The sequence below is a fragment of the Hyla sarda genome, chromosome 11 (genome assembly GCF_029499605.1).
Source record: "Hyla sarda isolate aHylSar1 chromosome 11, aHylSar1.hap1, whole genome shotgun sequence".
In the NCBI taxonomy this organism is placed as follows: Eukaryota; Metazoa; Chordata; class Amphibia; order Anura; family Hylidae; genus Hyla; species Hyla sarda.
This window is the reverse complement of record NC_079199.1, coordinates 88,718,378-88,745,129: the sequence shown is the minus strand read 5'-3', so window position 1 is coordinate 88,745,129 and position 26,752 is coordinate 88,718,378. Positions and strand designations below refer to the sequence as shown.

At 46.2% G+C, this 26,752-nt stretch overlaps 1 protein-coding gene across 6 annotated transcripts in view; it reads left to right on the top strand.

The window, feature by feature from the left end:
• DCST1 (DC-STAMP domain containing 1) overlaps window positions 1–26,510 on the top strand; it is a 54,089-nt gene extending 27,579 nt beyond the window's left edge. For all 6 annotated transcript variants that reach the window (XM_056546385.1, XM_056546384.1, XM_056546380.1 and 3 more), the window contains 14 exons: window positions 553–627; window positions 3,699–3,827; window positions 3,912–4,051; window positions 5,848–6,028; window positions 7,403–7,546; window positions 9,373–9,494; window positions 10,735–10,892; window positions 14,897–14,996; window positions 19,247–19,342; window positions 21,954–22,080; window positions 22,305–22,421; window positions 24,808–24,950; window positions 25,722–25,835; window positions 26,235–26,510. In XM_056546385.1, coding sequence (XP_056402360.1) covers window positions 553–627; window positions 3,699–3,827; window positions 3,912–4,051; window positions 5,848–6,028; window positions 7,403–7,546; window positions 9,373–9,494; window positions 10,735–10,892; window positions 14,897–14,996; window positions 19,247–19,342; window positions 21,954–22,080; window positions 22,305–22,421; window positions 24,808–24,950; window positions 25,722–25,835; window positions 26,235–26,468 — 1,880 coding nt within the window. In that variant the 3' untranslated portion in view covers window positions 26,469–26,510. The remainder of the gene's footprint in view (window positions 1–552; window positions 628–3,698; window positions 3,828–3,911; window positions 4,052–5,847; window positions 6,029–7,402; window positions 7,547–9,372; window positions 9,495–10,734; window positions 10,893–14,896; window positions 14,997–19,246; window positions 19,343–21,953; window positions 22,081–22,304; window positions 22,422–24,807; window positions 24,951–25,721; window positions 25,836–26,234) is intronic.
• The last annotated feature ends 242 nt before the right edge of the window (window positions 26,511–26,752 follow it).

Genomic DNA, 26,752 nt, shown 5'->3' with positions numbered 1-26,752 from the left:
AGAGCTGCACTGAATTCTGGGAGTTGTAGTCTGTGATGCAAACAAGGAAAACGTATTTAGGAGACATCAAGGGCCAAAGGACCTGCCAAAACCACATGAATAACTATAGGGGGCACAGAACGGGTATTGTTGTGGCTTTGGGACATTTTTATTTTTCCTAACTTCCCTGGAGTACCCCTTTAAAGGCATTCTTAGTAAATAATGCAGCTCCATGGCTGCTGTTGCGCCCATCACAGATATATACACCAGCTCTGAGATGGTGTTGGTTTTTGTGACTTCTGGTGTTGTGAAAATCCCCCCTAAAGTTGCTTGTGAGGAGGGCGCGCCCCCGGCATACAAAGCCATGCTGCTCCCTTCCAACCCCCCCCCACCCACCCCGGGCAAGCAGCATAAATCCTCAAGTCGCACATTTTTGTGCAAAAATGATAATACTCGACTTAATGAGGATATACGTGGTTAGCGCAGCTTAGTAAATGTCCCCCATGATCCCTGAAAGTGGTGTCTCTTGTGTGTCCTTATAATACAATCCCTACTCTACACTTGTGACTGCAGGTTTCCACTTCTTGCTTGTGCAACCTTTAAATCTGCAAGAGGAACAGAAGATAAACATCATGTATGGGGTATCAGGTAAATTATTCACGTAACCAGTCATTGTACGATAGGATACTTCACCAGCTGCTTAGATCCTCAGAAATCCTCCAGTTCACCTCTATACAGACCTTTTATTGATTTATAATTATGCTTGCTATACTATTGTTTAAATTTAATATGCAGTTAATTAAAGGGAATCTGTCAAAGGTATGTAATGCTCAGAGCTCTCGGGTATATATATAGGATATATAGGAAGTCCTATTCTGCAGCATGCACGGCTTCACCCCCCCCCCCCCCCCTCCACCCGTCCCTGCATGATTGATGTACAAGGCTCATGGCTGGAAGCTGAGGAGAGGGGGAGAAAGAGGGAGAGGGGAGTCGCGCATGCTGTAGCTCAGCACGGGACAGGTATCATTTGCTTTACATCCCAATCAGCTATCTGCTCATGTCTGAAGCTGTGAGCATGCTATAGAGCTGACAGCTTCCTTTTAGGTGTTTCAGAGCTTAAATTGCTCTTTGTAGGCAGGTCTTTTTAGCAGGACTTTCTTAGTAGGGCATATGGCCAGGAATTATCAGGATTGGTTGGAGACCGCAAGTCGGACCCCTACTTATTATAAAGTGATGACATAGACTAGATGGCAATACCACTTTAAATAGTGTCATTGTTGTGTATATATATATATATATATATATATATATATATATATAATTCCCTCTATATAGTGATTTAAATCTGTGGTGAGGGTGTGATGAGGGCAGATGGAATTACCCAATGGGGCAGATTGCATTAAACCCTAGTGTCCATGACGCCAGGGCGTGGTTTATCCTCTACACCACCTGAAGGAATACCGCTGGATCCTGGGCTAGGCACGAGGGCAAATAATGACTTTAATGCCAAGTTATGAAACAACGACATCTTTACTGAGTCAGACAGGTGTAACAGTCTATACAGCTTGGCTAGGCATACAGAGGTGACCAGTGACTTCAGAGACCTTAGGGCTTGCTGGGACTTATGGTGGACTTGGACAATTTAGATGCAGGTCACGCTGACTTGAGACAGGATGACTTGGACGGACTTGACTATGACTGACTTCACCCCTTCTGTAGCTTATCAGGATTTGACTTGACCTGTGGGGTACTGGACTTGTGGCTGCTAGACTGACTTTAGGCCTCCTCTGGACTCTAGACACACACCTAGGACTTGACCTCACTGCAACTCAGCTAAGCAGGAAGAGAAAGAGGTAGCTCCACCCAGGGCTTATATGGGGGAGACTATGAGGGGTCCTATAGGTCATCCTTAGGTGACATGGTCACTGATACCTCACTGGGTTACAATCACATGACAACAGGTTTCAAAGCTATAACACATTATACAGTGACCCCCCGACCTACGATGGCCCAGACATACGATCATTTCAAGATACGATGGCCTCTCAGAGGCCATCGCATGTTGAAGGCAGCATCAACATACGATGCTTTTGTATGTCGGGGCCATCGCATAAACGGCTATCCGGCAGCGTAGACTGCTTCAGCTGCCACCGTATAGTTTACGGTGCCCCCTGTGGTCCGCTGACGATTACTTACCTGTCCTCGGGGCTCCGGCGCGTCCTCTTCGGGATCCCCTGCATCGTCGGCGCTCTCCATTGTCGTCATCACGTCGCTGCGCACGCCGTCCCATCATCCAATAGGAGCGACGTGTGTAGCGACGTGATGGCGGCGACGGAGAGCGAGGATGCCGGGGAAGCAGAGGCCTTGCTGGAGCGTCGGGGACACCTCGGGGACGCGGCGACAGCGATGGACGGCGACATCCAGGGCAGCGGTGACGAGCAGTGATGGTCCGGGGCGGCGGGGACAGGTGAGTACAACCTTTAATACCAGTTGTCTTCAACCTGCGGACCTCCAGATATTGCAAAACTACAACTCCCAGCATGCCCGGACAGCCGTTGGCTGTCCGGGTATGCTGGGTGTTGTAGTTTTGCAACATCTGGAGGTCCGCAGGTTGTTGACCCCTGTCCTATACTTTACATTGCACGGATCCCTCAACATACGATGGTTTCATCAAACGATGGTCCATTTGGAACGGATTACCATCGTATGTTGAGGGACCATTGTATGTACAATATACTGTATAACATAGACATAGAGATAAATATACAAGGGGACAGGTGTAAGGGGGGCCATGGGATCACTCTATGGAGTCTGCCTGACAGGGCAACTAGGGTACAGGGGGGCAACTCCTGTACTGGGCCACCTCAGATCCATGTAAGTTCTTTATGAACAGGAAGTGTTGTCATCAGAACCTTCTTTTGTCATTAAATATTGAAGAAAGATGTCCGGTGGCACTCACCACTTAAAGGAGTAGTCCAGTGGTGACTCAGTGGTGAACAACTTATCCCCTAAGGATAGGGGATAAGTTGCAGATCGCGGGGGGTCCGACCGCTGGGGCCCCCTGCGATCTCCTGTACTGAGCCCCGACAGCCCGCGGGAAGGGGGCGTGTCGACCTCCGCACGAGGTGGCGGCCGACACGCCCCCTCAATACAACTCTATGGCAGAGCCGAAGCGCTGCCTTTGGCAAACTCCGGCTCTGCCATTGAGATGTATTGAGGGGGCGTGTCGGCCGCCGCTTCGTGCGGGGGTCGACACCTGCTATCTGGGCGGAGAGCCGGGGCCCCGTACAGAGAGATCGCAGGGGGCCCCAGCGGTCGGACCCCCCCCGCGATCTCAAACTTATCCCCTATCCTTAGGATAGGGGATAAGTTTTTCACCACTGGACTACCCCTTTAAGCAGCTTGATTCTTTATTGGGACAGACAAGTTATGGATACAGCAGCTCGGCCAGGCGTATTCCATACAACCATCAGGCGTAGCAGTGCCGACTGCCCTTTCTTCTTCACTGGATTATATGGATTTCTTTTTTTCATTTCATCCATAGTGTTAATGGCTCCAGTGTTTAAATTAAGAAGAGCATTTAGTGACCATCATGTATGTTGTGATGATGGATGTCATGGGGACATCGGTGATTTATTTTGTTTCTTGATGGGCACAGTATAGGATGCTATCTCTATACAGGTTCTTTTGGCACCTTTGTCATGTATGTCATTTTGCAGGGACATTTGCTTTTGGATGGGCGATCTCTTCTTACTTCCGCTGCTCCACAGTTCTTCTTATTTCAAACCTACTGGGAAAGGAGGGACGGACATTCCTAACCATTGCTTTGATGGCCTCGATCTCGGCAGGTAAAAACAATTTCTGCTTATTGTCACTTATCAAGTAATATGCATCACTGCTCAGTGACATGGACACTTGGTCTTTTTTTCCAGGACCGGTTGGAAATATGCAGCGTAATTTTGAAGAAATTGCTAAATCTCTGAGCTGCACTGTGGGCCAACAGATAAACTACACTAAAATCATCTGGAAACATAGGACTCAGCCCTTGAGGAAAATCCTCACAGATCTTGTGGTGAGTAAGCGGGTAAATCGCCTGGCATGGTGCTAGAGGGGTAGCAAATTTGGACCTTTTAGGCCCCCAAAAGCTGAAGGGACCTGGTGCAGTAATATCCTCTGCATTTCCTAAACACCCCCTAAACACTACAGCTCTGATGTCTCTGTGGTGAGCCACGGGGGTGCGATGTGAGGTGTAGGGGCAGATGGTGTTGCCCAGGGGTAGATGGTGTTAATCCCTTAGTGTTCGCCAGGGCGTGGTTTGCCTATGTAACCACCCGGAGGTAATCCCGTTACTCCTATTACAGTGGTCCCTCAACATACGATGGTAATCCGTTCCAAATGGACCATTGTTTGTTGAAACCATCGTATGCTGAGGGATCCGTTCAATGTAAAGTATAGGACAGTGGTCTACAACCTGCGGACCTCCAGATGTTGCAAAACTACAACACCCAGCATGCCCGGACAGTCAACGGCTGTCCGGGCATGCTGGGAGTACTAATTTTGCAACATCTGGAGGTCCGCAGGTTGAAGACCACTGGTAGAGGAAGTTGTACTCACCTGTCCCCACCGCTCCGGACCGTCACCGCTGGCCGGGATGTCTCCCTCCATCGATGTCACCGCGTCCCCGGGGTGTCCCCGACGCTCCGGTAAGGCCTCTGCTTCCCCAGCATCCTCACCGCTCTCCGTCGCCGCCATCATGTTGTTACGCATGCCGCTCCTATTGGATGACGGGACGGCGTGCGCGGCGACGTGATGACGATGGAGAGCGCCGACGATGCAGGGGATGCCGAAGAGGACGCGCCGGAGCCCCAAGGACAGGTAAGTGATCGTCAGCGGACCACACGGGGCACGGTAAACAGCTATCCGGTGGCAGCTGAAGCAGTCTGCGCTGCCGGATAGCCATTTATGCGATGGCCCCGACATACAAAAGCATCGTATGTTGATGCTGCCTTCAACATGCGATGGCCTCTGAGAGGCCATCGTATGTTGAAATGATCGTATGTCGGGGCCATCGTAGGTCGGGGGGTCACTGTATAGGCAGGGGTAAATAATAGTCTAAGGCCAGGTTAACGGTAGCTTTACTGAAGTTGAACAGGTATAACAGTCTTTACAGGGCAGTAAGGTTCCCAGAGAGGTGACCAGTAACACGAGGGACCTCGCAGCTTGCTGGGACTTGCAGTGACTGGACAGACTCTAATGCAGCCACGCTGACTATAACTGACTTGACTGAGATAGTGACAGCAGACAGAGATGACTTGACTTACAGATCTGTGGCTGCAATATAGGCTTGAGGCCTCCAGATGTGCTGGACACTGACCCTGAGACGTCTGGACTGGACTTGACCTCAGCAGAAAGTGAAACACAAGAGAGAGATTGTAGAACCTCCCCCTCTTATAAAGGGGGCTGAGCAAGGAGCCCATAGGCCAACTGCGGGTCACCTGGTCACCTGGTGCTCTCTGGGTAACAAAACATATGACTTGAACATGTGACAACCCTTACCATGTGACAAACAATCATGTGACCATATCAAAGGTCCTTTACCCTTAATATATAACTTATACACATTATGGGGGAACACTGCAGGTGAGCCCTGAGGACGTACAGGGACTAAACCAGACAGGACTGCAGGAGAATATCCCGTACTGGGACATCACATCTCATTCTGTAGAGGATGCTACACTCAGTGGCTGTATGACAATAACCATGATTTTTATTGACTATTGAGAATGTACATTTCCTCCTGTTGCCAATTTGAGCCCTGGAAACAGTGGCATGGATGGATCCCATTAAGTTGTATCCATTAACTTCTAGGGAGTTTCTAAGGAGATTACAAATAGAAGCAGTAACCTCTTATCCCTGTTTAAAAATATGGACAGCGAGGTGGAGAGCACTGAGGGCTACAACAAGGAAAAGGAGGAAGAGTTGCTGAAACAACAAAATATTAAGTCTACTCAGAAGAAGGTTGAGTTGAAGACCATGCTGCGTTGTGAGTGTGAGTATATAAAACTTGCAATTCACCCTGGATAACTACACTTTTGGAAGGAAAGATCATTCTATACTATCTATGATGCTGAGGACAGGGGTAGTTATCCATTTCAATAGCAACTCTTCTGAAATGATTATAGCATGTACTGGAGCAGTGGTCTCCAACCTGCGGACCTCCAGATGTTGCAAAACTACAACTCCCAGCATGCCCGGACAGCCAAAGGCTGTCCGGGCATGCTGGGAGTTGTAGTTTTGCAACATCTGGAGGTCCGCAGGTTGGAGACCACTGTACTAGAGGATATACAGTGACCCCTCGACCTACAATGGCCCCGACATACGATAATTTCAACATGCGATGGCCTCTCACAGGCCATCGCATGTTGAAGGCAGCATCAACGTACGATGCTTTTGTATGTCGGGGCCATCGCATAAATGGCTATCCGGCAGCGCTGACTGCTTCAGCTGCCACCGGATAGCCGTTTACGGTGCCCCGTGTGGTCCGCTGACGATCACTTACCTGTCCTCCGGGCTCCGGCGCGTCTTCATCGGGATCCTCTGAATAGTCGGCGCTCTCCATCGTCGTCATCACGTCACTGTGCACGCCGTCCCGTCATCCAATAGGAGCGGCGTGCGTAGCGACGTGATGGCGTCGACGGAGAGCGCGGATGCCGGGGAAGCAGAGGCCTTGCCGGAGGGTCGGGGAGACCTCGGGGACGCGGCGACAGCGATGGACAGCGACATCCCGGGCGGCGGTGACGGTCCGGAGCGGTGGGGACAGGTGGAACAGGTGAGTACAACTTCCTCTAACAGTGGTCTACAACCTGGGGACCTCCAGATGTTGCAAAACTACAACACCCAGCATGCCCGGACAGCCGTTGGCTGTCCGGGCATGCTGGGTGTTGTAGTTTTGCAACATCTGGAGGTCCGCAGGTTGTAGACCACTGTCCTATACTTTACATTGCACGGATCCCTCAACATATGATGGTTTCAACAAATGATGGTCCGTTTGGAACGGATTACCATCGTATGTTGAGGGACCACTGTTATGCCTTATCTGCCTAGGGCACCAGAAAAATGGTTCCACTACTGCCCTTTGAGTGTACCTCAACTTTTATCCAATTTCTGACATCATAATGGAATGTCAGAAGTTTTGATTGGTGGGGTACAGGTGCTGAGAACCCCACTGGTTCCTAGAAGGAATAGTCTGTGAGAGCTAAGTGAGAATAAAAGGGCACAGCACTCAACCTCGCGCGGCTGCTCCATCCTAGTGATCAGTGGGGTTCTCAGCACTTAGACTCCTGCCAACGAAAATAATTGACATGTCAGAAGTTTATGAAAAGTATTGATACTCTTTCAGACACTCTTTTCTCTCTCCCCACAGATGTTGTTGATCTCGGCATCAACAAATGTAAAGATTGGTTTGCTCAGAAGCATGAAGAATGCATGCGTGCCATCTGGCTTCCTGTCCTGAACAGTTTGCTGTGTCTACCCATGAAATTATCGGTTTTCTGCAACGTCATGTACTGTGAGTAAGAAGAGAAATTGAGGCTTTCAGAAGGTCCATCTGCACCATACTAATGCTGGGGAGATTATACTGGATATGGGGGTACCTATTAGAAAAAGACAAAAAAGAGAGGGACCGCGCCTCATGTATTACCCAAGACAATGGGGTGGGACTGAAGGAGTGGCTGGATTGCACCAGCCTTGCGGATGGCCGCTCACCTTACTGAAATAAAACTGCGCTTATCACCCCTGAATCGATTTAAAATGGTAGTAGATGGGATGGAGGTGAAGGGTCACAGGGATGGAGAGTCCAGTCCTGTTATAGTGGATAAGGGAATTGTTACGCCGAGCGCTCCGGGTCCCCGTTCCTCCCCGGAGCGCTCGCCTCATCCTCGTTACTGCAGCGCCCCGGTCAGATCCACTGACCGGGTGCGCTGCGATACTGCCTCCAGCCGGGATGCGATTCGCGATGCGGGTGGCGCCCGCTCGCGATGCGCACCCCGGCTCCCGTACCTGACTCGCTCTCCGTCGGTCCTGTCCCGGCGCGCGCGGCCCCGCTCCCTAGGGCGCGCGCGCGCCGGGTCTCTGCGATTTAAAGGGCCAGTGCACCAATGATTGGTGTCTGGTCCAATTAGCTTAATTGGCTTCCACCTGCTCCCAGACTATATCTTACCTCTGCCCCTGCACTCCCCTGCCGGATCTTGTTGCCCTTGTGCCTAGTGAAAGCGTTCCCTTGTTTGTTCCTAGCCTGTGTTCCAGACCTCCTGCCGTTGCCCCTGACTACGATCCTTGCTGCCTGCCCCGACCTTCTGCTACGTCCGACCTTGCTTCTGTCTACTCCCTTGTACCGCGCCTATCTTCAGCAGTCAGAGAGGTTGAGCCGTTGCTAGTGGATACGACCTGGTCACTACCGCCGCAGCAAGACCATCCCGCTTTGCGGCGGGCTCTGGTGAAAACCAGTAGTGACTTAGAACCGGTCCACTAGCACGGTCCACGCCAATCCCTCTCTGGCACAGAGGATCCACCTCCTGCCAGCCGGCATCGTGACAGGAATAAGTATAGTGGATAAGGGAAGAAAATGACCCATGCATCAGGCACTGTTCGGATTTCCAATATAAATGAGATCCAGATCCAAGTGTAGCATTAAAGTACCATGAGGCACTATGTTTATTTGGCACACTAATGACGCGTTTCGAAGGTGGCACCCTCCTTCCTCAGATTGCCAATCTGAGGAAGGAGGGTGCCACCTCCGAAACGCGTCATTGGTGTGCCAAATAAACATAGTGCTTCATGGTACTTTAATGCTACACTTGGATCTGGATCTCATTTATATTGGAAATCCGAACAGCGCCTGATGCATGGATCATTTTCTTCCCTTATCCTGGATATTGGGGTATCTCATTTACCTTTACTGGGCAGATCCATATTTCAGATCCCCTTCAGTCCTACAGATTACTATGATTTGGGACCTAATTTGTCATAAAGCTACAGCCTTGTATGTTCAATATATCTAATTATATGTATTGCTGTCACTTTATTGTCACTTCACCTCAGTAATCTTTCTATATATACTTCACGTCAGAAAGCATTACATGTTCCTTTCTCATTGTCCTGCTCCTGTTATTGATGAATATGACAAATCACAAATGTCTTCTACATTGCTCCAGATACAACTTATGCCTTGGAAGTCATGAAGAGCTAGTTAGGCTGATGCAATGCTGAGGATATATTGATATATATTGGTCTTAACCCTATTTTACTAAATTGCTTGTTCTGGCTGGTAACCACAAACCAGATAGGCACTATGAGCTGGGACTGTCATCTGCATTAATATTGTTTCTCTTTTAGTGGTCAACAAATGGTGCAAAAATAGACTGCCAATGGGAGGAAACTTCGGTCCAGCCTACGACTTGCTTAATACATCAATTAACAGTCTGGGTAAAGACTTCACTGCCACCATGGTCATGAGGGTCAGTGTCTGTCCTTATGTCATCAATGATTGTAATAGCCTAGATCTCCTCTAAAACCTCTTATATGGGCACTGTCAGATACAAAAAAAACTTTGTATATGTTGTACATCTTGGCAAAACATTAACCTTTCTAATATACTTCATAAGAAAATGTCCTTTTATGGAAATCATGGCTTATAAAATCATGGCTTTGTCTAAGCTGAAGCAAAGGCATGGACAAAGTCCAGTAAGTGAGGGAGCACAGAGGGGTGCTATCAGACAGGAGGGAGCACAGAGGAGTGCTATCAGACAGGAGGGAGCACATAAGAGTTCTATCAGACAGGAGAAAGCACAGAGGAGTGCTATCAGACAGGAGGGAGCACAGAGGAGTGCTATCAGACAGGAGAGAGCACAGAGGAGTGCTATCAGACAGGAGAGAGCACAGAGGAGTACTATCAGACAGGAGAGAGCACAGAGGAGTACTATCAGACAGTAGAGAGCACAGAGGAGTACTATCAGTCAGGAAAGAACACAGAGGAGTGCTATCAGACAGGACAGAGCACAGTGGAGTGCTATCAGACAGGAGAGAGCACAGAGGAGTGCTATCAGACAGCAGAGAGCACAGAGGAGTGCTATCAGACAGGACAGAGCACAGAGGAATCCTATCAGACAGGAGAGAGCACAGAGGAGTGCTATCAGACAGGAGAGAGCACAGAGGAGTGCTATCAGACAGGAGAGAGCACAGAGGAGTGCTATCAGACAGGAGAGAGCACAGAGGAGTGCTATCAGAAAGGAGAGAGCACAGAGGAGTGCTATCAGACAGGACAGAGCACAGAGGAGTCCTATCAGACAGGAGAGAGCACAGAGGAGTACAATCAGACAGGAGAGAGCACATAGGAGTGCTATCAGACAGGAGAGAGCACAGAGGAGTCCTATCAGACAGGAGAGAGCACAGAGGAGTCCTATCAGACAGGAGAGAGCACAGAGGAGTCCTATCAGATAGGAGAGAGCACAGAGGAGTACTAGCCCACCCTCACTTACTTTGTCTATGCCTGTGCTTCAGCTTGGACATAGCCATGATATAAAAAGGAAATCAAATTTTCTTATGAAGTATATTAGAAGGGTTAATGTTTTGCAAAGATGTACAACATATAAAAAGTTTTTGAATCTGACCATTTAAACATCATTGTTTTCTTATTACTCCCACATTCCTTTTTCCAAATCCTGAGTCTTATTCTTCTTCTTTTCCACATGAAAACAGAAAGAAGAGCAGAACACGTTATTTGGAACAAATATCTCTCAGCTCTCAATGACTGAGGAAGTTGTGGAAACCTTGAAGAAGAAGCATGTGTGGGTGCTGCGGAAGATGGCCTACATCCACACCATCATGTCCTGCATGTTCATCTTCCTATTTATCTCGTGAGTTTTCACAAGTAACACAATTCTTATTACTTAAAGGGGAATTCTGGAAAAAATATGTGTCCATACAGCCGAATTCCTGCGATATGATTTGTGAGAAGAGAATAGTCTTCTCATGTCTTTTATTTCCTCAAGTGGTAGTTCTGAGGTAGAAATATAGTGATAGGTGGTTGTAATTGTGGTTGTCTACTACTGTTCATAGATCTGCAAACAGTGCAGCATCTGGTCCTGATGGAGTGGGACTAGTTCTGGGATGTGATACGTAGAACAGGAGACCCATGTCTCACATTTACTTAGTTACTTGGTTAGTGATTGTCGCCAGGTCACTGCACACTTCCAGGGTGATTTTTAGTTGGTAGTAATCTTTGCTCATAAAATGCCAACAAGTGTCTATAAAATGGTGAGATGAAACCCCTCGTATTGCCTGGATTAGATGTCAAGGCTTTAGTCTTAAATGCATGACAAAGTTTAAGATATATGTATACATAATGTGGCAAGCCAAACTCCATCTGAAATTGTGCAAAACTTTGAACAACCTTCCATTATAGAGTTGTGTCACCTACATTACTCTAACCTGCCAGGACTAAAGATTAAGTTAAAGGGGTTATCCAGGAATCAAAAAACAGACTTAATTTATTTCAAAAACCACACCCTGTCTGTCTCCACTTTGTGTATTGTATTGCAACTTGGCTCCTTTCACTTCAATGGAACTGAACTGCAGAACCACACCCAACCTGGAGACAGACAGGGAGCGGTCTTTGAAAGAAATTACATTTGTTTTTCAATTCCTGGATAACCCCTTTGAGACTCTCAGGCTCAAGTTGCCTTAAAGGGGTATTCTGGGCAAAAACATTTTATCCTCTATCCAAAGGATAGGGGATAAGATGTCTGATCGCGGAGGGCCCGCCGCTGGGACCCCCCGCAATCTCCCTGCAGCACCCGCATTCTATGCGGGAGCTGCGGCTCCAGTTTCGGAAACCTCCGGGTGAATACCTCCCATAGAGGTGAATAGAGGGGGCGTGGAGTGACGTCACATCCCCAATACCGGAAGTCCCCTAAGTCCGCTCCCTTTCTATAACGCGGGGCTACGGCGGGTCATGCCCGGCCTCTAACAACAGCCGGGACCCGTGGCTAATCGCAGTGCCGCGCGCTATTAACCCTTTAGACGTGGTGTTCAAAGTTGGTCGCCACGTCTAAAGTAAAAGTAAAGTACTCCCGGCTAGCTCAGTTGGCTGGTCGGGACCGCCGCGGCGACCCGAACTGCTGGAACACACAAGGAGGGCCCCCTACCTTCCTCCTGCGTGTCCGATTGCCCAATGACTGCTCAGTGCCTGAGATCCAGGCATGAGCAGTCAAGCGGCAGAATCATTGATCAATGTTATCATATGGGATAACAATGATCAATGTAAAAGATCAGTGTGCGCATTGTTATAGCCCCCTATGGGAGCTATAACATTGCAAAAAAAAAGTGAAAAAAAAAGTTAATAAAGATCATTTAACAGCTTCCCTAATAAAAATTTGAATCACCCCCCTTTTTCCATAAAATAAAAAAAACTATGTAAATAAAAATAAACATATGTGGTGCAAAAAGGATACCACTAAAAACTTCAGATCACGGCGCAAACAATGAGCCCTCATACCACTCCGTACGGGGAAAAATAAGAAAAAAATTTCTTCAATTTTGTCGCACAAACATTTTTTTTTCCATTTCACTGTAGATTTTTGGGTAAAATGACTGATATCCTTACAAAGTAGAATTGGTGGCGCAAAAAAAATAAGCCATCATATGGATTTTTTGGTGCAAAATTTTAAGAATTATTATTTTTTAAAGGTAAGGAGGAAAAAACAATCCTTAAGGGGTTAAGCCTTATTTTTTTCATATTTCTTCCAAAATAAGGGCACAGTAAAGTCTCTGAATTTTTATCACATTGATAACCAAACTGGCAAAATGTGCAGTATGTACAACTGTGGCATTGGCATAATGCTATCTTATCACATTACATCTGCCAACTGCAAATAGTGGTAACTTGCTACATATACTTCTACACTGCTCAAAAAAATTAAGGGAACACAAAGATAACTCATCCTAGATCTGAATGAATGAACTAATCATATGAAATACTTTCATCTTTATATAGTTGAATGTGCTGACAACAAAATCACACAAAAATTATCAATGGAAATCAAATTTATCAACCCATGGAGGTCTGGATATGGAGTCACACTCAAAATCAAAGTGGAAAACCCCACTACAGGCTCATCCAACTTTGATGTAATGTCCTTAAAACAAGTCACAATGAGGCTCAGTAGTGTGTGTGGCCTCCACGTGCCTGTATGACCTCCCTACAACTGGGCATACTCCTGATGAGGTGGCGTCCGCCAACTCCTGGACAGTCTGTGCTGCAACGTGGCGTTGGTGGATGGAGCGAGACATGATATCCCAGATGTCCTCAATCAGATTCAGGTCTGGGGAATGGGCGGGCCAGTCCATAGCATCAATGTTTTCCTCTTGCAGGAATTTCTGACACACTCCAGCCACATGAGGCCTAGCATTGTCTTGCATTAGAAGGAACCCAGGGGTAACTGCACCAGCACATGGTCTCACATGGGGTCTGAGGATCTCATCTTGGTACCTAATGGCAGTCAGGCTACCTCTGGCAAGCACATGGAGGGCTGTGCGGGCCCCCCAAAGAAATGCCACCCCACACCATTACTGACCCACTGCCAAACTGGTCAGGCTGGAGGATGTTGCAGGCAGCAGAACATTCTCTACGGCGTCTCCAGACTCACATGTCACATGTGCTCAGTGTGAACCTGCTTTCATCTGTGAAGAGCACAGGGCGCCAGTGGCGAATTTGCCAATCTTGGTGTTCTCTAGCAAATGCCAAACGTCCTGCACGGTGTAGGGCTGTAAGCTCAACCCCCACCTGTGGACATCGGGCCCTAACACCCTCATGGAGTCTATTTCTGACCGTTTGAGTGGACACATGCACGTTTGTGGCCTGCTGGAGGTCAATTTACAGGACGCTGGCAGTATTCCTCCTGCTCCTCCTTGCACAAAGGTGGAGGTAGCGGTCCTGCTGCTGGGTTGTTGCCCTCCTCCACGTCTCCTGATGTACTGGCCTGTCTCCTGGTAGCGCCTCCATGCTCTGGACACTACGTTAACAGACACAGCAAACCTTCTTGCCACAGCTCGCATCAATATGCCATCCTGGATGAGCTGCACTACCTGAGCCACTTGTGTGGGTTATAGACTCTGTCTCATGCTACCACTAGAGTGAAAGCACCACCAGCATTCAAAAGTGACCAAAACATCAGCCAGGAAGCATAGGAACTGAGAAGTGGTCGGTGGTCACCAGCTGCAGAACCACTCCTTTATTGGGGGTGTCTTGCTAATTGCCTATAATTTCCACCTGTTGTCTGTCCCATTTGCACGACAGAATGTGAAATTGATTGTCAATCAGTGTTGCTTCCTGAGTGGACAGTGTGATTTCACAGATGTGTCATTGACTTGGAGTTACATTGTGTTGTTTAAGAGTTCCCTTTAGTTTTTTGAGCAGTGTATTTAGAGTAAATTTCTCGATCATTGGAATCAAGTTTAGAGCAATGTAGTCAGTTGGATGAGCCATAGGGTCTACTCACACGGCAGAAATTCTGCTTGCGGAATTCCACCTAAAATTAAAGCCCATAGACTTCTATGGGATTCCGCACTCCCCTTCACACTTCTGAATTTCCACTTCAGAAATGTAACTGGGAGTGCGGAATCCCATAGAAGTCTATGGGCTTTAATTTGAGCAGGAATTTCGCAAGCAGAATTTTTGGCGTGGGAATTGACCCTTAATATGTACTCCAAAAGTACAGGGACTCTTGTACTTATTTGTATTTCCACCAAGAGCTGTTGAGGAGGGCTCTCCTGGGGTAGAATCAATTTGCCCTAATTAAAATGTTAAGCAATAAAATTCATGATTGGCCATATAAACTTAACTCTTCTTTTCCTTCCTCAGTGTTTTCAGCTACACCATCAAATATAACACCAACATCTCCTTTGACAACTTCTATATTACCACTTACTTCAGGCAAATTGATGCTCGCAGGAAAGAACTGGTCAGTCTCATGGAGATAAGTAAGGATACTGAGTCAAGAATATGACATTATAGATCCATTCTGTATACGGACAGTGGTTACTGACAAGGACAGATGCTGGACATTCACTTACTGTATATACTCGAATATAAGCCGAGTTTTCCAGCACGATTTTTCGTGCTGAAAACGCCCCCCTCGGCTTATACTCGAGTGAACTCTCCGCCTGTCAATCCCTTCTCCCTTCTTCAACCTGTGGGCCTCCAGATGTTGAAAAGCATGCTGGGAGTTTTAGTTTTGAAACATCTGGAGGTCCGCAGGTTGAAGACCACTGCGGCCTTCGTCATCATCCAGACCCCCCTTTAGTTTTCTACTCACCTCCCCTCGGTGGGAAGGAAAGGTGAGCTGGTCCGGGCCATCTATGCTGCAGGGACCGTCCGGTGGGGAGGGTTAGTCGTTCCGGGCTGTCCATTTTCACCAGGAGGCCCTCTTCTCCGAGTCGGCCCCGGCCTAGTGACATTGCCTTGACGACGACGCACAGGGACGTCCGTACGCAGCAGACGTCCTTGCGCATGAACGTCCCTGTGCGTCGTCGTCAAGGCAATGTCACTAGTCCGGGGCCGGCCCGGAGCGGAGAAGAGGGCCTCCCGGTGAAGACTGACAGCCCGGAAAGACTAACCCTCCCCACCGGACGGTCCCTGCAGCATAGATGGCCCGGACCAGCTCACCTTTCCTTCCCACCGAGGGGAGGTGAGTAGAAAATTAAAGGGAGGTCTGGATGATGATTGACAGGCGGTGATGATGAAGGGGGGGGTGAAAATGACAGGGTGATGATGACGGGGGTGTAAATGATGGCGGTCTGGATGATGACAGGGGGGGATGATGTATTTCCCACCCTAGGCTTATATTTGAGTCAATAACTTTTCCTGGGTGAAATTAGGGGCCTCGGCTTATATTCGGGTCGGCATATTCTCAAGTATATACAGTATTCAGCTGACAGCTATTCATCCTGACTCCCCCATATATGTGTACATTCAGCTTAGCCAAGTGTGCATGTCTCTTTATTGGGCAGAGTGGTGTAAGCTGATCCCAGATATCTCTGGTGGCTGTTTATCTTCAGGTACACCAACAGGATCAGGCTATGAAATTCACCATGCCTGATCCTTCTTTCTTCCTACATCATTTATTGTTTGAGAATCAGTAGGCTAATATGTATTTGGGCCTGGAGGTGTGCAAATGCACCCCACTGCCCTTAGTCCCTGTTGTTCGGCATAATAGTTGATGAATGGACAATAATACATATAATACATTGCTTTTAGGCTAGGTTCAGACTACGGAATTTTTGCCTGCAATTCCGCTTTGAAATTGCAGGCAGAAATTCTGCTTGCTTAAATGTACAAGCTAGTGAATGGCAGGGGTCAAGTCCTGGGAAAAAAGTGTGGGAACTCACCCTAGGTTTTCACTTAAAGGGGTACTAGACATCTTATACCCTATCCAAATTATAGGGGATAAGATGTCTGATCCTGGGGGTCCCGCCGCTGGGGACCCCCACATTCTCCCTGCTGCTCACAGCGTTCGTTTAGAGCGTTGGGTGCAGCGCCAGAGGCTCATGACGTCACGGCCACGGCCCCTCAATGCAAAACTATGGGAGGGGGCGTGACGGCCGTACACTTGCATCGAGGGGGCATTACTGTGACGTCACGAGCCTCTTCCCTGCATCACCAGTCATCCGGCATGGAGCGAAGTTCGCTCCGTGCACCGGATGTCTGGGGTGTCGCAGCCAAGATCGCGGGGGGGGGGGGGGGGGGGGTCCCCTCCCCAGCAGCGGGACCCCCGCAATCAGACATCTTATCCCCTATCCTTTGGATAGGGGATAACATGTCTAAGGGCGGAGCAACCCTTTAAGGGCTGGTCTTGCAGGACTCCTGATAATGGGAACTGCGTCCCTGCTGTGGAAAAAGTGCAGGAACTCTGTTCCCATGACTTCCTGCAGGATTTCAGCCCTGGTGAATGGGTTTTCTGTTCACCTATTCACACTTCAGAATTGTTGAAGCGGAATTTGTGAACGGAAAATCTGCTTTAACCCCTTAAGGACCAAGGACGTACCGGTACGTCCTTGGTCCTGCTCTTCTGATATAACGCGGGGTTACACAGTAACCCCGCGTCATATCATGGCGGGCCCGGCGTCATAGTGAAGCCGGGACCCGCCTCTAATAGCGCGCAGCGCCGATCGCGGCGCCGCGCGCTATTAACCCTTTAGCCGCGCGCTCAAAGCTGAGCCGCGCGGCTAAAAGTGAAAATGAAAGTTCCCGGCTAGCTCAGTCGGGCTGTTCGGGATAGCCGCGGCTAATCGCGGCATCCCGAACAGCTGACAGGACAGCGGGAGGGCCCCTTCCTGCCTCCTCGCTGTCCGATCGCCGAATGACTGCTCAGTGCCTGAGATCCAGGCATGAGCAGTCATCCGGCAGAATCGTTGATCACTGGTTTCTTATGAGAAACCAGTGATCAACATAGAAGATCAGTGTGTGCAGTGTTATAGGTCCCTATGGGATAACAATGATCAGTGTGTGCAGTGTTATAGGTCCCTATGGGATCTATAACACTGCAAAAAAAAAGTGAAAAAAAAAAGTGAATAAAGATCATTTAACTCCTCCCCTATTAAAAGTTTGAATCACCCCCCTTTTCCAATAAAAAAAAAAACACAGTGTAAATAAAAATAAAAATAAATATATGTGGTATCACCGCGTGCGGAAATGTCCGAATTATAAAAATATATCATTAATTAAACCGCTCGGTCAATGGCGTGCGCGCAAAAAAATTCCAAAGTCCAAAATAGTGCATTTTTGGTCACTTTTTATATCATTTAAAAATGAATAAAAAGTGATCAATAAGTCCTATCAATGCAAAAATGGTACCGTTAAAAACTTCAGATCTCGGCGCAAAAAATGAGCGCTCATACCGCCCCATACACGGAAAAATAAAAAAGTTATAGGGGTCAGAAGATGACAATTTTAAACGTATTAATTTTCCTGCATGTAGTTATGATTTTTTCCAGAAGTCCGACAAAATCAAACCTATATAAGTAGGGAATCATTTTAATCGTATGGACCTACAGAATACATACCAGGTGTCATTTTTACCGAAAAATGTACTACGTGGAAACGGAAGCCCCCAAAAGTTACAAAACAGCATTTTTTTTTCAATTTTGTCGCACAATGATTTTTTTTCCCGCTTCACCATAGATTTTTGGGCAAAATGACTGATGTCATTACAAAGTAGAATTGGTGGCGCAAAAAATAAGCCATCATATGGATTTTTAGGTGTAAATTTGAAAGAGTTATGATTTTTTAAAGGCAAGGAGCAAAAAACGAAAATGCAAAAACGGAAAAACCTCCGGTCCTTAAGGGGTTAAAATATCCGTCTGAAGAATGGTGGTGCTCTTTCTTTAGGTGGAAATCCTTGCGGAACACATTGCAGTCTATCGGGACTGCAATGTCCGTGTGGTCCTACCAACCGCACTCGGAATCTCTAGACGGAAAATTTCCATCTGGAGATTCCGCAGTCTGAACCTACCCTTACATTTCCCCCCAAATCCCTGGTGTCCTTATTTAGGCTGCTTTCTCTCTGCAAATTTCCTCTACTTCTCTTTGCAAAAACCAAGGCACACAAGTAACTTGGGGCAGATCCAAGCAGAATTTTTAAGTGGAAATTCTGCCTGGAATAAAAGCCCAATTGATGTCAATGGAAGGTCCTGATGACTATTATTCTGCAAGGAAATTCTGTAGTATGAACCCACCCTTAAGGTATGTTCACTCGGGCGGATTAACTGCGGAATTTCCACAGTATTTGCTGCAGAAAATCTGCAGTGGATTTTGCTACCATTGACTTCAATGGGTCCGAAGGAAAATCTTCAAATCTGCCTCTATTGCAGATTTTCTGCTGACCCATTGAAGTCAATGGTAGCAAAATCCGCTGCGGATTTTCCACAGCAAATATGCTACGGAAATTCCGCAGGTAACCAGCCCATGTGAACGTACCCTAAAGCCATGTTTACACGGTGGAATTCCGCAATGCTGCAAAAATTCTGTTAAGCAAAGTTCCGTTCAATGAATGGCCAGTACATTTTGGTGGAATTTCCAGTTGAAATCTGCACGAAAATTCCGCTGTGTGAACATTGCCTTACAGGTAAACAATGTTAAAAATTTTAAGGCAGAATCCTGATTTTTAATTGTCCTTTCCCACACTCAGAATGATAGATTGTATTTACTTTACAGAATAAGAAGCATTTATTGCCAATGCCAAAGGTGCAAAAGGAGGAATGTGTTTTTCCATGGAATTTTTGTGTGCAGAAACTTGAGATTCGGAGCATGGTGAGTGCGTAGAGATGTAACATTTTCAGAAGTTTTGAAGCTGTAGAAAAAACTTATTTTCCTGTAGAAAAAATGCAGAGTTGGGTAGTTCTATAAATTGAAAATCATTTCAACGCTGGATATTTGTGTCACCATTTTACTTAGATAAGGTAAAGAAAAAAAACTACAATTTACTTAGAAGAGGAAAATAAAACCAATTAACTAGTCAGCCAGACTCAGAGAATAGAATAGGCAAAAGTTATTTGTTATGTAGAGAACATTATCTATGATGGATGAGAACATTTTCTGTGATGGGAAGAACATTATCTGTGAAGGATGGGAGCATTTTTTGTGATGGGGAGAACATTATCTGTGATGGGGGAGAGAACATTATCTGTGATGGAGGAGAACATTCTCTGTGATGGGGAGAACATTATCTGTGATGGAGGAGAACATTATCTGTGATGGGGAGAACATTATCTGTGATGGAGGAGAACATTCTCTGTGATGGGGAGAACATTATCTGTGATGGGGAGAACATTATCTGTGATGGAGGAGAACATTCTCTGTGATGGAGGAGGACATTCTCTGTGATGGGGAGAACATTATCTGTGATGGGGAGGACATTATCTGTGATGGGGGAGAGAACATTATCTGTGATGGGGAGAGAACATTATCTGTGATGGGGAGAGAACATTATCTGTGATGGGGGAGAGAACATTATCTGTGATGAGGGAGAGAACATTATCTGCAATGGGGAGAGAACATTATCTGTGATGGGGGAGAGAACATTATCTGTGATGGGGGAGAAAATTATCTGTGATAGGGGAGAACATTATCTGTGATGGGGGAGAACATTATCTGTGATGGGGAGAGAACATTATCTGTGATGGGGAGAGAACATTATCTGTGATGGGGGAGAGAACATTATCTGTGATGGGGGAGAAAATTATCTGTGATAGGGGAGAACATTATCTGTGATGGGGGAGAACATTATCTGTGATGGGGGAGAACATTATCTGTGATGGGGGAGAACATTATCTGTGATGGGGGAGAACATTATCTGTGATGGGGGAGAACATTATCTGTGATGGGGGAGAACATTATCTGTGATGGGGGAGAACATTATCTGTGATGGGGGAGAACATTATCTGTGATGGGGGAGAACATTATCTGTGATGGGGGAGGACATTATCTGTGATGGGGAGAGAAAATTATCTGCAATGGTTGAGAGAACATTATCTGTGATGGGGGAGAACATTATCTGTGATGGGGAGAGAACATTAACTGTGATGGGGGAGAACATTATCTGTGATGGGGAGAACATTATCTGTGATGGGGAGGACATTATCTGTGATGGGGAGAGAACATTATCTGCGATGGGGGAGAGAACATTATCTGTGATGGGGGAGAACATTATCTGTGATGGGGAGAGAACATTATCTTTGATGGGGAGAGAACATTATCTGTGATGGGGGAGAGAACATTATCTGTGATGGGGGAGAAAATTATCTGTGATAGGGGAGAACATTATCTGTGATGGGGGAGAAAATTATCTGTGATAGGGGAGAACATTATCTGTGATGGAGGAGGACATTATCTGTGATAGGGAGAACATTATCTGTGATGGGGAGGACATTTTCTGTGATGCGGGAGAACATTATGTGTGAAAGATAAGAACATTTTCTGTGATTGGGCAGTATATTATCTGTGATGTGGGAGAACATTATCTGTGATGGGGGAGAACATTATCTGTGAAGGATGAGAACATTTTCTGTGATGTGGGAGAACATTATGGGGGAGAGAACATTATCTGTGACGGGGGAGAATATTTTTTGTGATGGGAGTTAACAATAAAGTGGCACTCATGTGGAAAAACAAGTGGAAAACAAATGTTTTCAAATCAACTGGTGCCAGATAGTTAAACAAATTTGTAAATTACTTCTATTTAAGAATCTTAATCCTTCCAGTACTTATCGGCTGCTGTATGTTCCAGAGGAAGTTGTGTAGTTCTTTCCAGTCTGACCACAGTGCTCTCCCAAGCAAATCCCCATAGCAAACCTCTCCAGCTCTGAATAATTCCTGACATGGACAGAGGTGTCATCAGAGAGCACTGTGATCAGACAGAAAAGAACAACACAACTTTCTCTGAAGCATATAGCATCTGATAAGTACTGAAAGGATTAGGATTTTTAAATAGAAGTGATTTACAAATCTGTTTAACTTTCTGGCACCAGTTGATTTGAAAACGTTTTTCCCCACCAGAGTACCCCTTTAATAGGAATCAGATAGATAAATGTTAAATTAGACCAATCTGAGAGGACAGAAACATCAACTACTGTAATACCAATAAGATGGAGCCCAGACACATCCAAACTAAACTGAAACCTTTTCTCTGCAGCGCCCCTACAGACAGAAATACATATTGCTCTTTTTTAAATATTGTATTCTCAGTATTTGAATTGTATTCCAGGATTTGCTTGTCTTCAGGTGAGGCTGGGGAACTAACAAAGATTCTCAGATGTCTTTCATAAAGGGCTAAATGTTATATATTTTGAATATCATGTTATAAAAATGTTAGTTATCGTTATAAAAGGCCACAGTCACTGGAGATGTTTCTTCTCTTCTACAGATGATGGAGGTCCTGCAGTGCACCCCCTTCATCGTTGTCTTCTTTTTGACTATGGGCATCGACCGATTATTTATCCACAGCTTCCAGTTTATCCACAGACACTTCAATGTCACCTATATATTGCCCAGTGAGTACAGGGGTGGTCAACAATTTGTACTTTCTGAATGCTGTTCTGTAAATAAGGACTTTGGGGTTATAGACCATTTATGGAGGAGACATGTTCTGTAGTGTTGGTACAGCTCCAGCCTGTCTGTAGGGCTACTGATACATGACCAAATTCTAGCAGCACATAGATAGTATATGTGTAGATGGTGACTGTGATAGTGATTTTTTTTCTCTCTCTCTCTATAGTTAACCGCAAGCTCCATATAGTAGTGGGAGGTGACACTTTTCTTGCCCGTCTTCTGCGGCATACCGTTGAAGCATTTAACAGCACACCCAGTGCTTTAGAGCTTGGCAACAACCAAAGTAAGTGAAGACATGTCTGGAGGACAAATACAAAACAATGCACTCTTTACATAAATGTCCTCAAATATGAGAAGTTAGTGGAGACTCACTCCACACTCTACCAAAGAAAACAAAAGAGGACCTATTGGATGGAGGGTTGAATTCAATACTATTTACAATTGATCGCTGAGCGACCACTAGTACCCCATATTAAAACGTAACTTTTATTGAGCCACGATATTAAAACTTAACTCACTATTATAGTAGGTCCTATATAAGTATATTGCTTGTTACTGTATGCTAGCGCAATCCTTATTGTGAGGTGTTCTGGCTTCTGTCCACAACACTCATATAGTGAGGTTATGTTAAAACCATTAACACATCGCCCGCCCGACGTTTCGCCACAAGCTGTGGCTTTCTCAAGGGCTAGAGGGCATTTGGCACAAATGACACTAGCTGTGCACAGCTTCGAGAGACCAACAAGTCTCAAATGTGTATGAAGAAGAAATTAGACTGTCGGCACTCACCACTTGTGAACAGCTTGTGTACTGATCAAATGAAGAAGCTGTTCACAAGTGGTGAGTGCTGACAGTCTAATTTTTTCTTGCATACGCATTATAATTAATGGCTCTCTCTGCTGTGACATTTTCAATTATCAGGCAGTAGGTGCGCTTGCAGCAAGAGGAGGAGAGAGGAATGCAAAGTGCTGCTGTGTAAGGCCTCAATGATTTAATACCCCCAAAAAAACTACTCAGAAACACACATGTATAGAATGGGTATTACCTGACCTAAATCACAATGCTAACAGCTTTACTTTGAAAGAGCTGCTCACAGGTTCCACTTAAAAAGCTTAGGCTTGGTCAGGGTCCTTTGGCGTGTGCTGGCTCTTTAAGCAGCCCTGAGCCGGGGAATGAGTGTGACCCATTGAATGGGTGGTGAAAAGTAGGATGGCAGGGAGCAAGTTTCTGGCCCAGAGCTGGCCCTACCACTGGACCCACAGGATATGGGGCAGCACTTTGCTGTCCTTTTTTTTTTTGTGCCACCTAGGTCCATGGTTGGGCTGTCCCTGCCACTGCTGATCACTGTTCTAAAGTAGCAGCGGCCACTTTAACACAGTGAGGCTGCGTCTGGCCAGCTTGGGTCTGACGAGGGACATCGCAAAAATGACGTCCCTCCGCAGACTCGCGCAGGAGGACGTCAGTGACATCACTCGTCAGGCTGCCGCCGGAGAGAAGAAGCACTGTGCAGGCCAGGTGAGTGTGTCTGTCTTTGTCTCTGTGTGTGTCTGTCTGTGTGTGTGTGTCTGTCTGTGTGTGTCTGTGTGTCGGGGTGGGGGGGGGGGCGGGACTATGCTACCTATTGTGGGGAAACTGCTACCTAATGTGGGAAAACTGCTACCTAATGTGGGAAAACTGCTACCTAATGTGGGGAGTCTATGCTACCTAATGTGGGGAGTATATGCTACCTAATGTGGGGAATCTACGCTACCTAATGTGGGGAATCTACGCTACCTAATGTGGGGAATCTATGCTACCTAATGTGGGGTAACTATGCTACCTAATGTGGGGAAACTGCTACCTAATGTGAGAAAACTGCTACCTAATGTGGGAAAACGGCTACCTAATGTGGGGAAACTGCTACCTAATGTGGGGAGTCTATGCTATCTAATGTGGGGAATATATGCTACCTAATGTGGGGAATATATGCTACCTAATGTAGGGAATCTACGCTACCTAATGTGGGGAAACAATGCTACCTAATGTGGGGAAACCATGTTACCTACCTAATGTGGGGAAACTGCTACCTACCTAATGTGGGGGAACTGCTGCTTACCTAGTGCTCATTTATTTATAAAAAAAAATTGAGAGGGGGGGGGGGCCTGTGGGCAGCATTTCACTCTTGGACCCAGGCAGCACAATGTCTTGGGCCGGCCCTGTTCTGGTCATTGGGTGAAATGACCAGAACATTTTACCCAATGACCAGGATTTAGACTGGTTTTTCCCATCTAAATTTGTCGCACAGAAAGTAGCAGTCTAAATATGTGCGATTTTTCTGCGACTTTTACTTTAGAGGATTTTTAGAACATGATGCATTCTAGTCTATTTTAGTGCATTTTAGTCTATTTCAGACGGAAAAATTCATTGGTACTGAATTTATCAATAGCGACTTTTCAGCGACAAGTCGCATCGGCTGAAAGTACGCTGAAATGTCAGACCATACTGGAGCAGGTTTAAATATAGTCTAAAGCATAGATCCCGAAGTCTATGCGCAGAATTTATCAAGAGCCGTGCGCCTTGTGATGAATTAGGTGCACAATAGATCGGCCTTACCCTCTGTAGTTTGGTCTATATTGATGCGGGACATAGACAACTTTGATAAATCTCCCCAATGTTCTCCTCTTCCACAGTCTGCCTCCCAAACCCATCGATCATGAGCTTCACCCAGCACCTGGAGACCACTGGTCTGACAGTCCTGCTCCTGGCATTGTGTTTATGTCAAATATATGCCAACCGTCTACGCAGAGTGATTGCTTCCTTCTTCTTTCCAAAAGTAAGTCACAGCCTACGGATTTGATATTACCATAAAGAAATGAGGATCTATAACGAACTTACTGAAGGTCAAAGCGTTGCTAAAAGATCAGGGGCTGAATACTGACATTAAGAAGCTGTAAGTGTATTGTACTGTAGTTAGTCAGCACAGTCTCCTGAATGGAAGGGACAGGCAGAGGCATGCGTTCCTGACTGCCAAACATATACAATAGTCCAGTTGAGGAAAGAAAAAATGGCTATGCGGCACAATCCACCAGTTAGGCAGTGACAGATAATATTACACCTGATGCGGCGGGCCCCCGCAATCAGACATCTTATCCCCTATCATTTCGATAGGGGATAAGATGTTTTTGCCCGGAATACCCCTTTAAGGTCCGTGAGACATTTATTACAATTGTTGCACGGCCGGCACTACTTTGCAACATTTCACCAGAGCAGTTCTGTGGTCATTCATCAAAGTCCGTGTGCCATTTGATAAATTTGGCGCGTGGCCGCCACTTTCACCATGATTTTTTTGCTCTAAAGTCAACAAGAAAAAAGTACAGATTTGATAAATGCCTCTCATTGCCCTATGAGGAGCTCTGTTTCTTTTTATCTTAGATATATATTAAACATATACAGTAGTATTTCGTGCAAAAAAAGGTGCTGGAAATAAATTGGGCTGAGTCATAACCATTTTTAGCTTTGGTCATGTGACACAAAGATAAAAACTTGCAGCATTGCTCCAGAACATAGTTATTTCTGTTTTATATGTGTCTCCTTGTTACCTCAGAGAGAGAAATGCCGGACGCTCTATCTTTACAACCATCATCTGTTGAAGAAGAGGTTTTACTTCAACAAAATACGCTGGAAGACCATGATGAAGTGCAAAAACAGACAGATATGGGTGAGATGTTAATGGGGTACTCCATTGGCCAGCGTTCGGAAGTAAATGTTCCGAACGCTGTTTTCACACTGCGGTGATCGGCCACGCCCCTTGTGAAGCCACGGCCACACCCCCTCAATGCAAGTCTATGGGAGGGGGCGTGACGGACGTCACGCCCCCTCCCATAGACTTGCATTGAGGGGTCGTGGCCATGGCATCACGAGGGGCGTTTCCGACCCCCGCAGCGCGAAAACAGCATTCGGAACATTTACCTCCAAACGCTGGCCAGTGGAGTGCCCTTTTAATAATGTCCTATCTTTGACCCCTTCTCTCCACTCTTACATATTTCCTAATATCCAGTCTCCATCTTCAGACCTCATACTACATGTCTGACTTGTGTGCCTATATTTTCTTTGCCAGGAGAAGAGCTTTTGGGGCAAATTTCATAAAAACTGCCGCTGGACAAGATTTATGTTTTCTTGGCGCTGCTTTGTCTGTGGAGCTAGAAGAACTAAAAACTCGTATGAGTGCCCGGAATGCTCCACTGTATATTGCTATCAGTGCTGGAGTGACCTGAATGAGACCTGTTGGGCCTGTGTCCCATATAAGCAATACAAGATGAAGAGCGGCAATGACATATATGACATGATATGATGAGCTTTATTTCCTCTGTCTAATAAAAATACATACCTAGAAAACTGACAATGGATCCTATAATGTGTAGCCTGATGGTCCATCCACAACTTTCATTAGGGAAAAGAAATCAGGCATGTTGAAATCCTTTGTTCCCCTGGGAGAGATAGCTGTCAACTTTGGAAATCTTTTGTTTTTACTAGTGGTACTCTTATATACTTATTGATAATTATTGCTGTTTGATCAAGAAATGCCAGAATCCTGAGTCTCTAACTTCATTAATCCCTTAAGGACCAAGCCCATTT